Source organism: Salvia splendens, chromosome 7 (assembly GCF_004379255.2).
Source record: "Salvia splendens isolate huo1 chromosome 7, SspV2, whole genome shotgun sequence".
Lineage (NCBI taxonomy): Eukaryota > Viridiplantae > Streptophyta > Magnoliopsida > Lamiales > Lamiaceae > Salvia > Salvia splendens.
Genome location: NC_056038.1, coordinates 10,566,725 through 10,583,999, shown reverse-complemented (window position 1 = coordinate 10,583,999; position 17,275 = coordinate 10,566,725). Strand labels below are relative to the sequence as shown.

Genomic DNA, 17,275 nt, shown 5'->3' with positions numbered 1-17,275 from the left:
ACAATATGAGAACTCAATGACTACTGAAAAGTTTTAAAAAAGAAATGACTCTATTAATGTGGAACAGAGAGAATAACCATTGAACAAAAAATGTGTCTAGTGTTTCTAGAACTTCATGTAAGTGAATTCATAACATCAAATTCACAATGCATAAATCAACAGTATTCTTAACCCTTAAGTGAAGATTGGACCATGTTTGAATGCCCAAAAAATCAACTTCGATTATTTTTGCTACACTAATAAAGTAGTATTTGGTACCAAATTTTTGCTGCTTAATTGTTATTATCCGTAAGAGCATTTATGCATATTTTCACTTATTATTTGCGGCTGAAAAATTCTACGGGGAACATGACAATGAAAACATTCGGCATTTGTGAAATTAAAGATATAATAGTAAAATACATTAAGCAGATTTTGCAAATAATATTGTTATATACTATCATCAATACAAATAAGTATAGTCTGTCAAATTATCGCATCCTGCAACTAATAGACCCCATGTTGTGAAACAATTTTCACCCCATTTTTAGTTCTTGATGGATAGCAACCAAAATTCAGAGAAAAAGAAACATGAAACTCAGAAAATCTACCAAGTGCATATGAAAGAGTTTCATACATTTGAGGATCATCAAAGCGCCCTCCTCCCCTTTACCTTTCATATCAGTTAAACTAGAATCAGATACAGACAAATGTGATTAATTCAAATACTTCAGGGTTTGGGGGTCTGAGAATATTCGAATGCACTTCCACTATCATGCTGTCAAGTTTGTTTCTCTTGACGACGGGGAGATCAATAGCACCATTTCATCAACTGCTTCGCCGGACATGCTTTGCCGCCCTCTAACGGGAGGACAATGTTACCTGCAATAGAATTTCATTGGAGACATGGCATCAAAATTCTGCTTATCCCTCTCAGATGAAACGAGTGCAAACATATTGTACACTGCATGAGTGATGCTTGCCTGGATAAAACTGCCCTTGTCCATGTGCTATATCTACTGTGATCTTTAACCCTGCGGCCAGAGCAGAAAAGGAGAACAATTAATTTGGGGATTACTTTTACAATAAAAAATAGGGACTACTGGAGGGCAACTGCACACTGAAAAGATTCAAAACAAGAGTCTGAAATCACTGTCACAGATTATGAAATAGAAAAGGAAAGAAGTAAGTGTTGTCAAATACTAACACCCATCGACTGTATATATCATAAAAGCCAAATTCATGATGTTAAGTGCCATTTAACATTTAAGGTATGCACACAGATGTATTTCAAAATTTAACGAAATCACTGTCACAGTGTCACAAGAAATATGCTTCCAAAGAACGCTGATCAATGTGTAGTTGCTTTACTAATTACGGAGTAGTTCCATCCACTAAGTCAAAGTATGCTGTGAAGGCAAGATGGTGGATTTGGTGTCTTTTGAGGTTTATGCACCCGATCTTCTTGTTCATGATAGTGCTCAGCAAACACAAGCCTATAAATTTAATATTATGTTGTTTTGATAGATGGTCCTTGCAGAGTGTCCTGCAACTAAAAGTAAAGCCATATTTATCATAGAAAAGCCTCAGTCGCCATAATTCTTGTAGTACATTGTCCCAATGGTTCGGTATAGAAGCCGACTTAAACGACCCAACTCATCTATATTTGTAAACTTACAAATCACCTGCACTAATTAAATATATTGCTTTAAGGCATCTATATACCTTTTTGTATGTCCACAAACAAACCACACATTAACATTTCAATCACAAAAGCTAGAAGGCATGGGCTTGTGAAGGGCATGTTATGTAGGCAAGTGTTAAACGACATAAATGTCAGCGCAATAAGAGATCAAAGAAACTTCTTTGTTAAACAAATCTAAACTCGAGCAGTGATTACGAAATATGCAAAATCCACTCGAAAATGGGCTATGATAGTTCTACTCTTGGGATGGCTCATAGTAATACTATCTAACATAATAGAACATGAATGTTATTCTGCAAATACTCGCTATTTCCACAACCAATAGTCACGTTTTTCCCCCTTTTGGGTCATCCATAAAAATTAGTCACTTTTTTTGGTAAGGTTCTCCCTCTAATGAAGTGGGGCTAATTCTTCATTAACAATACTTCAATCTCTCTGTCTCCTATTTTACCAATTTTGCATTAAAACACGAGTCGTCCACTACCAAAACTATTGATATGGTCGGAGGGAGTATTGAACATAAGCAAAAAGCATAGACGATAAGTGACTTCACATTTTCAACTTACATATGTATATCTTCTTGATTAAGTTCCGGAAAGAAATTGATGTAAAAGCGAAAGCCATCAGGACTGACATCTCTACAAAGCAATCCTGCATTTGGAAAGCTGGTCAGACAGCAACCAGACCAGTATTAAGCCTCTGAAAACAATAATCAATATCATGCCTTTTACTTCAGCAGCAAGAAGATATTCCTTAGCCACAGCTGGAGCAACCCCGAGAGTCCTTGAAGCATCACCAGCACTAATCCCATTTACTAAGGCCTCTGGCTTCATAATCAATGACGTAATCCTTGCAAATACCTGGACATGAAAAATAGGTAAGAATAATAATTACAAAATCAAGCACAATTGAGTAATTAAATACGAGTACCTTTTAGAGACAGATCAATGTTGATATCACTAAGCTATTTATGCTATCCTATTTTATGAGAAATAATAGAAAGCAAATGTACTTTTTTTTAACAAAAGCAACTTCTTCAACCCTGACATTACAGCAACAACCATTTTTAGTGTATATGTTAGTTAGAACAGTTTTTTTTTTGCCTCATATTCCACATTCCGTACTTTTCTTATGATTCTAATTTCTACATAACTTTGATCTAATTAGTCATCAAGTAGGTTCATCCAAATTGATGATCAAGGTTTCTTCAATAGAAAAATGGAAGCAATTTATGAGTATCTCAAACGTTTTAAACACACGAAATTGCAGACAATGCAACTATCTCTATAGGATCTAATGTTTACTCCAAAAGTTTAGCACGATTTTTTGTAGTTCCAAAGAGGACCAAAAACTATTGGGTGGAAACTCATTTCACATCGGTTAACAAGAGAAATTGGAAACAAAAACATATATCTATCAGTATTTCCAAACGCCAATTAGTTTGAGGCCTTTGGTGAGTGAACAAAAAACAAATATGTGTAGGCTTGGCCCAAAGCAAGCAATATCAAACTAATGAGAAGTTCTCGAATAATAGGAGTTCATCAATCAATATACTTTTTCTTTTTGCATCTTTTTCTGTTTTATGCAAGTAATACAGATAGTTAGTGAGGGCATCAAAATATATTTGCTTCCACACTTATTCAACAAGGCATGCCTCGTTCAACTACTTTCACTCAATAACCAGATATGTCCCCAAATAGATAAGGGATGAGAAATAAACTTCGGTCATGAAGTGCAAAGAAACTATAATTTGTCATGTGAGATGATAGGATGAAAAATTGAAAAGAAATAATATCCATAATCAAACGTCTGAAAGGGAAATTACCTCTTCATCACTGTGACTTTTACTCTGGATCACCATGACGCCACTGTCAAATTTACGAAGCATAACTGGCCTGTTCAGACGAGATAAGATTGGAATCATCAATTAGCAGAGGGAAACAATGTCAACAAGAGGCTTAGAGCACTGTAATTATATAACACGTCTATTAATTATCTTTCGTTGTTGCAAAAGAATGGGTTAAAACTTTAAAACTAAAAGACACGCACACATCAAACTTTTCCCAGAGAGAGCATGCTCGCAGTAGATCATCAGGAGATATCAACTCTGTGAAAATACAAAATGCAAGCCATATTATACATTCAGCAAAAGACATGCAGACAAATTATATCTCAGTAATAAGCTTCAACCTAAATTATTAACAGCCGTGAAGAAATAAGAAAACTAAGTATCACCTGTGCCCCGGGCTCGGTTGAACAGGCAATAGACATCTATCATATTAATCATTCCTCCAGCTCTCTCTAATGGTATCTTGATGAAATCTGCCAACTAACAAGAGAATATCCTTAGTGACCAGGATCTACGATGCTACATATGGGGAAAGTTGCACCGCTGCAGAACACAGGTGCCACCACCGGCACCATTGTATTACATTAAACAAAAGACATTTTTATGAACCAAGAAAAAAACTGCTAAGAAGAAACTCTATCCAGTTTATATTTACATCAATCATTTTCCTTGACTGATTAAGGTTGAAACCATGCACAGCTGACATGTAAATAATTACAGAAAAAACAAAAATCAAAATACAGATACCGAACAGATATCCCACTTAGCTTTAAACATTATGTATCAAGATCATCTGAAATCATGCAACAAGAGAATAAGAACAAATAAAATATATTGTCATGATACCAGTAGACAATCAGTAGGGCGGCATCAGATATAAAAAAACGTCACATGGAAAAAAAATTCATCAGATGCAAGAGAAGCCTAAAGTGCAGAAAGAGCTTAAACAAAATACAAAGCTATGCCAAAAAATATTCAAACACTAATAGCTTTACATAAATTTAATTGGATCTTTCACATGTGTGCGACAAGCATTGATCGACAATTTCAACTCAGACGGCCAAACACAAATAGAATGTGAGGGCAGTTTTTAACATTATTGCCAGTATAACTCTAGAAATAGATGAAAATGTACTATAAATGGTTCTTTGTGAAAATAACAAAAAAAAAGGTAGTTATTTACTTTTTCCTATCACAGTCTTAGACAATAATCTCAATTGCCTTCTTCCATGATGCAGAGTCATAAGGATTTAGATAATTCAGTTTGACAACACAGGTTCAGAAAGTTGCAATTTGCAAAGCACAGAGTATAAGAATATAGAAAGTAGTTTGGGGGTGAGGGAATCAGGAGAAAAGTGTCATTCCGTGGTAAGGTAGACTAGGGACAACTCGACAAGTTTCAGTAAGGGTATAGAATGCTTGTAGTTCTTTCTTTCTTTTTCCAAAGAAGGTTTTAACAGTAGGTACTAGGTACAACATATTACCAGCATGATCTGGTAATCTTAAAACAGTTTTTCTTGCAAAGCAGGGGAAGTCTTGCTACATCTCATCACAATGTACCAAACTCAAGAGCTAATATTGTCATATATTGACATACTCTCTTCAGCCCTTAGTTAGTATATATACTCAACCACAAACATAATTTCGTCATGCATATATTTCATGTAAAAGGTCATCGGCAAGAAACTGGTATATAAGCCTTATAGGAATGCCTTTATGATTGTCTCCGGTATATAATGTCATTTCATCAAGTTCTTTCAACAATAATTTTAACCCCCAGAAAAAGGAAGTAATCAGTGTGGGAGAAGAAAAACAATATTAGAAATAAGAGAACAAATCAATAGAGTTTTCATATCCAACAATTGAACACCAACTTAAATAGTATTACTTAAGTTACATTGTTAACCTTAAAAGGCTCACATAAATTATAGTAGATTGGAAAGTTAGCTATGAGTATGACTTTCAGTTACTACAAAAAAATAACAGCACGTGATATGCCAAGAAACCGGTTACCAAGTTTTTTTTCTAAATTTATATGTCAAGAAGCAAGAAATTGACGACGAAGAAGTGGAGCTCAGTTGGTAAGATGCTTCCCTCCAACCAATGGGTCAGAGGTTCAAGTCACCTCGGGTTTGTGACTGTGAGTTGTAATTAAAAAAACGAAGTATCAGACAGTGAAGCAGATTTTAACTTTTAGATATTTAATATTTCAACAAAGAACGAAAAAGAATCCTCCATGAATTCCAATTTCTGTAAGTGACTATTAAACACATTAATCAGTATGTAATTGCCATTTTGAGGTCTTGTAAATAACAGAACTAACTGCAGAACACACCTGACGAGAAAGTTGTTGATGATACAGAGCACCAGCTGACTCCTTTGTAACAGGAGATACAATACCAACACTCAACAACCAATCTTGCATCTCCTTAGTACCCATCTCCTCATCCTCAGCCCCACTAGCTTGATTATTTGACCCAGAGAGAAGCTTTGATCTCATTTTCTCAGCTAGCGTCACCATCTCTTGTGCCTTGCTCTGTTTTAAACATAGACACAAAAAAACCTGTAAGGCAAGAAAATTGGACCATCATCTATGAAAGAACCATGTTTTTCATATCATTTTCCACAACATTCCATTTTGTTCATTTCGCTCAGTTTTCTTTCAACATAGCCACAGAAAACTTTATAAGGGAACAAAAGTGGATCATTATATTGTCAGAAGAAGATAACACTCTTTTGGACCATCTAATTGGTCTGGTTTATACATCCAGACTCCATAAACATTGGCCCTTGAGACTAAGATCTCGAGTAGCTTCCACAAGTCAACTATCTTCGAAGACTAGATGTTAAACAAAATTAACAAACATATACTGCCAAGACATGTTTTTGTGCTATTCACATGCAAAATTGGTTTCTAACTAATATCACGTGATAATGGAATTAACAAAACTCACTTATCGAACAATGAGGTTGTTGGAGATATCATTTCCCATGTGCACTTAATTTGGACAGTACTGTTAATCAAGTTATCACTAATGTTTATGTTTCTTAAAAAACAATAGTATAAAATTTTGCATTAGTGCTGATATCATTATAAAGGGATCAACCAACTCCATCATCATTAATTAAACCCAAACTTCAAACGGCAATAAGTGTGAAATATGTTGCAATTATGTAGCCAATAAAACATATGGTTATCTCAAACATCAAGCAGAAGATTTGCATAAGCACACTTACAGACCATTAGAGCATTCAAATCCTGAAAAGCATCCTGCAAGCTCTTATCAGTACTCTCCCACATCTCCTGCTCCTTCCTCAGTATCCCCGCCAGCCCAACCACCGGCATTCGCACCGCCAGCGAGCCCGACCCAGAACTTGACCCTTCCCCTTCCCTCAAACCTGACCCGGTGGCCACCCACGCCCTCCCTCTCCAAGCATCCCAAAATTTCCCCAAAAACGAATCCGGATCGGTCTTCCCTCTCACAACCAAGGTTATAATCAATGACCTAGAGCCGCCGTTCTCGGCCACGACCCCCTGCGGAGTGGCGGCGACCGGGAAGCGAATCCTGGGGCTTTGGAACATGGATTTGATCGATTTCTTGGCGGAGAGTATGTTTTGGACGGAGGAGAGAGGGATGAAGCAACAAGTGTTAGCGTAGGAGGTGTTTTCGGGAGGGATCCATAGGAGGCGGAGGGTGGTGAGGATGACGACGCCAGACTTGAGCTGAGGGAAGGAGGGCGTGTCTTCCGAGAGGAGGTCTACGGTGGAGAGAAGAGAGCACTCTATTTCACCGGGTTTTAACACGGGGCGGCCGCTTGCCGTCAACTCCGCCGACGGGAGGAACGCTCCGGCCATTTACTCTCTCAAGTCTCAACTGAAAGAAAAAAAGGGAAATCACCTAAATTATTGCTCTCTACTCTTTCTTTCTTTCTTAATCTTAATCAACAAAGCTGAAAAAATTAAATAAACTGAGTCAAACCATTTATGGGAATAATCAATAAAAGAACATTTTTTGGATAAATCAGATGACTTTACAGGAAACTCAGAAACCTATGATCAATGGAGCTAATGCTTCAGCTCCGCAGCATCAGGTCTGTCTCCCTCTCCCTCTGGTTTATGTGTGTGTGTAGTGTAATTGATTTGGATAGGATCCCTTGCGCACAATAAAGGATGTTGTTCCTCGCATCCTATTATTTTATTCATAAATAAAATATTAAAATAATAAGATGTGAGGAATAATATTTTTGTGCTTCTCTCCATAGCAGCGGATTTAAATTTCGTAACGCAACTTATAATAATTTTCTTTTGCTGTTATTTGGTACTCATTGATTAGGTTTTGTGGAACCAAGGTACTTTAGGGCAAATAAATCCTCACTTTTAACTAGGGATGTCAATCTAACCCGTGGGTCAATCTGGATAACTCGAAAAAAAATTAGCGGTTAGGGTTTTAACTTCGCAACCCATATACAAACGGGCTAAATGAGTTGGCCCATCAGGTTTGGCGAGTTAAACAAGTTGCGGGTCAGCCCGATGGATTGCAGTTTTTATTAAAAAAATCTTAGTTTTAAGGTTTTTATTGTACTTGTGGATTTCTACTTCAATCTTCATTCCACACCTTTCCACTCGGTTTCACACAACCGACTTTTTAAGTTCCATCTCCACCCATTCTTTCGTCGTCCCAACATTTATCACCGCCCAAGTCAATCAAGACAAAATTTAGAATTGGCTCATCGAAAGTTATTGTCAAAGAATCGGGTGATGAAAGTGAGATAGTAAAACAGAAACCCAATTCGACTAAGGTGATGCTTCGAGTGCCCTTGCTACTCTAGAAAATGATAATAGTTGTTGCGGCAGAGTCGAAGATAATGAAAATGCTGATATTTGTACTGCAAAATATGTAGATGCTGAAGATGTAGGTAAAAGTATCTTAAGAAGTTTACAATTTTTATAAATGTTGTTGTATTTTTGTGTGCACTAAATGTGTTGATAGTTTTGTCCTCCAGACCCAATAATCTGAAAAAAAAAAAAAGTTATTGAGCATAGAGTACTAAAAAGTGGTGTAAAATTTAAATTTAGTATAAATAATTGTAGTAAAATTATCTTTTGAGGTGACATATAATACTCCTACTAAAATGAATTTTAGTTTGGTGGAAATGATTAGAAATGTACATCTAACCATTGCAAACAGACTTTTCTGCAAGTGATCAACATATTACCAGTAAGAAAAAAAAACATTTGGGATGGGACTGCAACATCTCTCAAGGGGAAAAAATAAAAATGAAAAAAGTCAAAAACATTACATGAACACGAAAATTTACTGCTCTGAAATAAAAGTTAACATGATGTGCATAGCATAGCATAGCATAGCATAGCATAGCTAGCATAGCAGTCAGACCAAAATAATTTCATTTTGATGTTTCATACACCATCAGATTCATAGCGAATTAGACAATTCACAGAACTTACATTACACAACCATAACTCCAACTATGAATCAAACTGCTAAAACAGATCAGAACTTGCAACTCTGAATTCCAATATGAAAGCAGAGATCCAAGAGCATCATATAAGCTCTGAATAAAATCAGGAACTGAATCGAATATAGAGACCCAAAATCATGTATAAATTGTACTCGTATTGAAAAAAAAAATTATAATCATGTGGAGTAGTACCTAAACGAATAAGATCTGACTAAACTCAACCCCCAAAATTGATTTTTATAGAAGAAGAAAAAGGAGACACGGAGAGAGAGAGATTGAATTGCGCCTATTTCATAAAAAAAATTGAGATCTTCTGACAATCCATAAAACTCACAAGCCTATTTCATCAGATCTCATCTTCCCCTTGGCCGCCTTCTTATTGCTGCTAACTGTCTTCTTAATCCCGCCCCCTTTCCTGCCGAAGACGAAGGCGTCGAATTCAATCCTACCGGTCCTCCTCCTCCTCCTGATGGAGACGCGGCGCTGGATGTAAGGCACGCCGACAACCGATCCAGCATCTACTTGGTGGATCGCTTTGACGAGCAAATCGAGGCCGCGGCAGCGCGGTAATACCGCCATGGGAGGCGGATGAGATTGACAAGAGTTGGAGGAGCCTTGGGAAGAAGCAAAGGAATGGGCGGCGGTGATCGATGAAGACGATGATGATGAAACAGAGCAATCTGGGGCGGGTTTACGGTCTCGCATTCTCATTGAATGGCGATCAAGATAGATGGACCAAATTTTCCTGTGTGCGCCTGTGCGAGAAAGAGAGAGAGAAAGTTTGCTCATCTACCAAACCACTTTACGCGCATATATATACTACTTCCTCGGTCAAAAGTTTAAGAGTAAGATTTAGTTATGAGTTTTAAGAAATTAGAGTGTATAATAAATGAGTAAAAATTCCATGCTCATTCCATACCAAGTGGCATGATTATGTGGTATACCTCACCATTAATTTATTGACAAATGGAAGTAAAAAAGGTCCCACATGCCACATAAATTTAACTCCAATATAGTAAGGTAACGACGTGGCAATTCTTTCATTTATGGAAGGTTATTAGATATGGAATGACTATAGACATGATACTCCAATATCTCCCTTATTATATAAAAATTATAAATTTGATACTTCAGTATCTCTCTTATAATTTCCTAGAATTGGCGTAAAATATACTTCAATATAATAGTAATATTTTATAAAAAAAAAAAAAGTAATCATACTAGTATACATAACTTTCATGTTATAATTGTTTGATAGTAGTGCTATTTTAGGATTTGATAGTAAGAATATTTGTCTTTGTTTTATATTTATATATAGAAATAAAATTTATGACTATAGCTTAGCATAATAAATTATACAGTTTTCAATTATTAGCAAGTAAAATATTAAGAAATTTTATAAACAAGAAAATCAAAAACTAAAAATAAAATAGTATGATTTCAAATAGAATAACTTGAAGATCACCGAAAAGTATAATCTTATGAAACTTAGTCGGTAACTAGTACATAATATGTCTCCCACTTTCATAAACAAAAGAAAAAAAAATACTACTCCTTATTCAAATTTAAAGTATCACAAAAATCTCTTCAAAAGTATTTCTTCACATTCTAGCAACGATACCTAAAATAAATTTCACCAATCCAAAGTACTTTTCTCAACTTGAGATAAAATCAAGGGGGGCAGTCACTCGGAAACATGATTTGAGGTACACTTGGAACACCTTGGTAACCCTACAAAGCAAAAATAATGTATATCTAGTTACAAATGAAACACATAAGAAAATAAGGTAATATATCATCTTTTGAGTGTGAAATATACCTGAGTCAATAATGAAGTATATGAGAAAGGTTGTGCATGAGCATGCTGAATCGACATCATATTAGATGACAGACCCTACAAATTTGTACAGCAACAAAGAACTCAAATATGATATATTCATATAGATATAATATATATATATAGATAAGCTAATATGCATAACTTTTAGACATGCATACCATGGTTTGGTGGCTTGGATTCATGTGAAAATCTGTATTCAATAAATTCACGCAATTAAAAAATACTACTATATGTTAATAAATTCAAATTAAGGATTCACTATCTTATCATTATTCAATCAAAATGAAATTATTAGTAATAGAAGAACGTCAATTGTAAAATCAAGAATGTGTATTTTCAAAAACATATTACAAAATGGATATAATAACATATTCCACTATCTATGTAGTCAAACAACACATACATACATCATATAAAGATAATGGAGGAAAACTTACCCATGGAATTCAAAAGGGATGGAGAATTGGAGATGATTTCTTCTCTGTTGCGTGATAAGACCGAATGAAAATGCAATACACAGACCGAATGAAAATGCAATACACATAAAAATATTTTTATATAATAAGGGATATATTGGAGTATCATGTCTATAGTCATTCCATATCTAATAACCTTCCATAAATGAAAGAATTGCCACGTCGTTACCTTACTATATTGGAGTTAAATTTATGTGGCATGTGGGACCTTTTTTACTTCCATTTGTCAATAAATTAGTGGTAAGGTATACCACATAATCATGCCACTTGGTATGGAATGAGCATGGAATTTTTACTCATAATAAATGAAGAGAGGTAGTGATTGTTGGAGTGTGTAATAATTGAAGTAGGGTAGTGGAAAGTGAGACCCTTTTGACTTTTTGTGTGTTTATGATTTTATTTTATTTTATTTTTATGAAAGTAATAGCATTTGAGTATAAATTTCATCAACAATGAGCTTAAATTTTAGAGTGAACTGCATAAAATAACCCTGACCTTTTCAAAAGTTTCACTCCAGACCTCTGACTAAAAAAAATATCGCCACATGCCTCTGACCTAAACCATAATCACAAATAAGGTTTTTCGGACCAAAATGCCCTTCAGCCCTAAAAGGGCTTTATTGTCATATCACCATGGGTCTGCATTGGCGGCCCTGTATCCCACCTGCCACACTGCCTGATTTGACGGGCCGCACGTCAGATGTGTCTCAGTAATGATGGTGCTACAGCGGCAGTTCAAACGACCATTCCACACGATGGCGGCCACGTATTCAGGACACCCTGTGTAAATTATGAAATAAGTTTCAAAAATTTCACGTACCATTTTTTCGGCCTTCCATCGTCTACCCGCCTAAAAGTCTAACAAAATAGCAAGTTTTCCCACTCCCGCCTAAAATTATAACCATTGTGAAACCCAACAATTCTCAACATTGTTTTCATCTTCATTGTATCTGCACTCTCCCCGCTGTGAAAACTATCTTGCATGAATGGCGCCTAAACGGAAGCACGGTGAATCGTCGTCACGCCGTCGAAGCAAACCCACCCCCCCGCCACCGCCACCATACCGCCGACCACCACCAGTGGTCATAGATGTGGAAGAAGAAACCTGGGATATCCGAGATCCTGACCTGGAGTTTTTCGTCCCAGAGGATGAATACAGTAAGTGAACTTTTAATACTCTGGTTGTGATTTACTCTTACAAAATCGATTTTGTGTGAATATATTTTTGCTCATCCGGATACTGATTTTGTTATTCAGGCTCCACAAATGTATTTTCGTTGTGTATTTATTTTTGAGTGATTTGTTCTGTGCGCTTATTGTCCGCCTTAATAAGGGATGCACCTGGAAGATTTTCAATTGCTTTCCATCATGGAGGTTCATTCTTCAGTATGAACGATGCGAAAAAGTATGTTGGTGGGCAATTGACGTACTTCGATCTCTGTAACATAGAAAAATTCCAGCTTATAGACCTCTCGAGCATGGTACTAAAGCTGAAGTATGATAGGAAGATTATATGTGAGTTCTATTACTGCGATCCGAAGTACAGTCATGAGTGCACAGGGGTTTTAATCGGAGGCCCGTTGTTGCCCATTGTCGAGGAAACACATCTGCAGGATTTCCTCAAAGTGGCGTCTACAACGACAAAGTTAGTTCACATCTACGTTGTGGAGATAACCCGGGCTCAAGCCATACTGAAAAAAATGAAGGATGAGGCGCAAGAGCTTCTTAATTTAAGGGCTTGTAAACCCCCCGGAGTCATCATTGAAGAGATTGAGGAAGCCACACCGAATGTGCAAAGGCAAAAGCCTATACCGAAGAGGAGGCAACGGTCTCAGTTTCAAGGGCAACGGCATGAGCCTTTAATGATTTGCTGGTATGCTAGGGATGTTGAGTTTGAGGAATATCTGACGAAAAGTTTAGAAGATGATCGTGCTCAGAGAAAGATGGCCGACGAGGTAGCCAGGCAAAATTTGGCGAAAGCATTTGAAGCTGTATCCCCTGAAGCACCGGTTTATGAGGTTGGAGAAGTATCAATACACGACATGGAATTTGTTGCAGAAAAAATATGTCTAGTTGGCTCTGTCGGAGAAGCAGAAGTTGGAGGTGGAGACTCTCATGCACACGTACAAGAGGTATTGACATGTGTGATTTACATAATGATTTAGTACCTCGTTTGTGATTTTTATTGTCGTTTGTAATTTAGTCCTGCATTTGTGATAATGCACTTTGCAGGATGTAGTTAGATCTCCACCTACTGACCATTCCAATCCGATTGTCGACGTCGCTGAACCGACGACTGAGACTGAGGATGTAGTTAGATCTCCACCTGCTGACCCTTCCAATCCGACTGTCGATGTCGCTGGACCGACGACTGAGGCTGAATCTGTAGTACACCAACCAGATTCGGTCGGGCCAGGATCATTTGCAAATGAAGATGTGTACCGACCAGTTTTGGACCGTGGTAGTCAGCCACAGCCAGACATACGGGTAGACAATGATTTCATGCCAATCATTGAGGACATTACCCATGAATTGTTCATGGCCGCCGCTGACACCGACACCCAATTGCAAGAGTCAGCTCCAGCTTCAGCTCCAGATCCAGTTCCAGACCCAGCTCCAGCTCAAGCTCCAGATGAGGCTTGTGCAGAACCCATACACGCGGCAGGAGATGTACCCGATGTGTATTGTCCGTTGTTCGATTATGTTCCTGATGGATGTCATCTTCATAACGAGGGAATTAATGACGATGATGATGCTGATGAGGTTGACCATTTTATCTCTTTGGCCAACATGTGTCGTGATGAACAAATGTTTACTTCATACTACGAGTCGTTATGTCAGCAACAACAAGGAAGTGCAGAGCCACACACCGAAGCACACGGCTCTGCCCAGCAGTCTGGTGAAGGCAGCGGAGGGTCTAGGAAAAAGCGAAAGTTCTCCCCTGTTGTTGAGAAAGGGAACTTGTCATATACAAACCCCCTATACGAGCCAGATGCAGTAGATGAGCTACAAGATATCCAAGATCTAGAGGACTTGGAAGGCTTGCGTAAAAAAGGTATCAAGTACACCCCCTTCAAGCTGACAAATGAGGTTCCAAATTGGAAGCCCGGTGATTTCTTTAAGGATAGAGATTATTTCTATCAGGTCATTCGCCAGTACGCGATAATGACCAGACGACCTGTACACGTAGCGAAGAATGATGGCAAAAGGCTTCGTGCCATTTGTAAGGGAAAGTCATGTGAGTGGTATGTTTATGCAACGAAGATCGAAGCCCACAACAATACTGATTTTGTGGTAGTGAATATGCAGAGAGACCATGCTCACACATGCTCTCAAGTGTTGGATCAGCGATGGCTGACGTCCAAGTGGCTAGCCGAGCGATACATGGAGAAAATCAAGGCAAATCCCCACATCCCGTTGGCGGCTATACGGCAGTGTGTTGATGAGGAATTCGGACTCAAAGTTGGCAGGATGAAGGCGTACCGCGCAAGAGATAGTGCACTGGAAGGCATTTTTGGCAAGGCAGGACTACAGTATCGGAGACTATTTGACTACAAAGCAGAATTGGAACGGACACACGCTGACTCTAGTGTGCATATACACTACGAGAACTTCAGGGATCCTGAAGTTGTGGGCCCGCGATTCTTGAGATTTTATTGTTGTCTTGGACCGCTGAAAAAAGGTTGGATGCGTTTTTGTCGTCCAATTATATTCTTGGATGCCTGTTTCTTGCGAGGCATGTACAGAGGGCAACTTATGACGGCTATGGGAATTGATCCAAATAACGGTTGGTGGCCTATTGCGTGGGCTGTGACGGAGGCTGAGAGCTACGAACAGTGGAAATGGTTCCTCACCTATCTGGCAGATGACCTCCAAATACACGAGAATGCCCCAAGATTTGTATTCATGTCTGACCAGCAGAAGGTACGACTAATGTGATTTCATTAAAACGTGTATACTTCAAATGTGATTTCAAAGTAATAGTATTATAGTTGTGATTTTGGCCTATGCAGTAGTAGTTTGAGTGTGATAAAGCGATTTTCTAGGGCTTGTACTAATTTGCTGGAAGCCACATTTGATAGGGTCTTGCAAAAGCAATCCTCGAGGATTTCCCACAAAGTGAGCATCGCTTCTGTGTACAGCACATATACAACAACTTCAAGAAGAGATTCATTGGGGAGAATTTTAAGGAGATGCTGTGGGAGCTTGCGTCGAGTACAACCCCCGAAGAGTATGTGGAGCGAATGGATGCACTGCGGATTATATATCCCCAGGCACATCAATACCTACTCGGTGTTGCTCCTAAAGAAAAATGGGTGAAGGCTTTTTTCTCGCCGCATGTTTGTTGTGATATAATCCTGAACAATATATGTGAAACCTTTAATTCGAAGATAGCAATTGCTCGGGAGCTGGCCATTGTGACCATGCTGGAGGAGATCCGGACAAGTCAGATGGAGAGGATACAGATTAGAGGCCAATGGATCAACACATACGATCACCCACTGCCGCCCGTTATCAAAGAGATAGTGGATAAGTATTTGACGAGGGCTTCTTCTTGGAGATCAACTTGGAACGGAGAGGCTTCGTACCAAGTGTCGGGACCGTCAGGTTAGTATGTAGTCAACATGCGTGACTTTACTTGCTCTTGCAGATTATGGCAGCTGACTGGGATCCCATGCACTCACGCCATCGCAACAATCAACAAGAATGGGAAGGATGTAGCAGACTATATATCCCGCTACTATTTACGGTCCACTATGACGCTTCTGTACGAGAATGTCCTCTACCCAATCAATGGGATGGGTAATTGGCCGAAGTCTTCAGATGTTGGATTTGAACTGGCACCCCCGAGGACAAAGCGACAACGTGGACGGCCAAAGAAACTGAGGCGTGAAGAACCCCAGGTTCGTCAACATGCGAATGGATCAGAGTCTCTGAGACAAATCTATGTAGTCAGGTGTCGTCGGTGCGGACAAGATGGGCATAACCGAAGAACATGCACTAATGATCCCCGCGTAGATGCCCGAACCGAGGTTGGCCAGAGTTCACAGCCCAGTGAGACCAATACGCCAACCACGACGGACGGCGGTGACAGGCCTGCGGCGTCCAACCTGGAGGTATTTGTCTAGATCTCTTTTCATTTCATAAACATTGCAAGTAGTATTCAAGAGCAACCTTACACTTTTAGAACCCTAAAATCAAGACAATTTGAACTGTTTGTTGTTTGTTGTAGACCAATACGACTGTTCCAAGGCCTAGCACACGCCGGACCAGGACACAACCGCAGCGCTGTGGCCGTCGAGGGGATCGGGATTGAATACGCGATCTTGTCTAGTTTGGGAACCTTAAAATGGGAGAAAATGGTGTTGGTTTTTGTCGGTGTTTTGTAAACAATGGTATCTGGTATCTTGTATTTGCTACGCATGTGGTATCTTCAAGGCTTTTTTGTCAAACATTACTCAGATTTCACCTACGGTGGTTGTTATAGATCATCCACATAATGCACTTGTATTTGCTATGCATGTTATGGATCCAACATTATGACCGATTTTTTTGGGGATATGCTAAAGGAGAAGGCCCTTGTACTGCATATGTCAACTATGTACGTATGGTGGTATTTCGGAGAAAGTTTTCAACGTGGTGTGTTATTTCAACTAAAGTGTTGTACGCATTGTGGTATTTCATCATAAGATGCGTACTTCATTGGTGATTAACTAAAACTATAACTAAAACTTGAAATGTTTAGCTACCAAATTCAAATGTTTAGTATCTACCTAGGCGGGAACCCCATTCGACTGTGTGAAACTTATTGTTGGGATATACTTACATTAGAAATTCAAATGTTTAGAACCAAAATTCCCATCATATTGGAAGAAAAAAGTGTTGCCATCACATTAGAAAAATAATTACAAAGCATAAAAACAATATTACAATTTTCAGCATTCG

General features: G+C 38.4%; 2 protein-coding genes across 4 annotated transcripts; one reads left to right on the top strand and one right to left on the bottom strand.

Moving 5' to 3' along the window:
• Positions 1-370: 370 nt before the first annotated feature.
• LOC121741682 (vacuolar protein sorting-associated protein 36-like) lies at positions 371-7,732 on the bottom strand. 3 transcript variants are annotated; one of them, XM_042134560.1, is made up of 10 exons: positions 7,585-7,732; positions 6,775-7,408; positions 5,869-6,069; positions 3,920-4,013; positions 3,734-3,791; positions 3,510-3,579; positions 2,409-2,544; positions 2,251-2,335; positions 963-1,013; positions 371-861 (listed from the first exon to the last, which is right to left on the bottom strand). In XM_042134560.1, the coding sequence occupies exons 2-10, from the start codon at positions 7,387-7,389 to the stop codon at positions 858-860; spliced, it is 1,314 nt and encodes a 437-aa protein (XP_041990494.1). In that variant the 5' UTR covers positions 7,390-7,408; positions 7,585-7,732; the 3' UTR covers positions 371-857. The 3 variants fall into 3 exon arrangements, with proteins under 3 accessions (XP_041990494.1, XP_041990495.1, XP_041990496.1); XM_042134561.1 differs by having other exon boundaries at positions 7,570-7,729; XM_042134562.1 differs by having other exon boundaries at positions 7,514-7,671.
• Positions 7,733-15,991: 8,259 nt separating this feature from the next.
• LOC121741422 lies at positions 15,992-16,686 on the top strand. Its single transcript, XM_042134156.1, has 2 exons — positions 15,992-16,446; positions 16,563-16,686. Exons 1-2 carry the CDS (start codon positions 16,087-16,089, stop codon positions 16,644-16,646), a joined length of 444 nt encoding a protein of 147 aa, XP_041990090.1. The 5' UTR covers positions 15,992-16,086; the 3' UTR covers positions 16,647-16,686.
• The last annotated feature ends 589 nt before the right edge of the window (positions 16,687-17,275 follow it).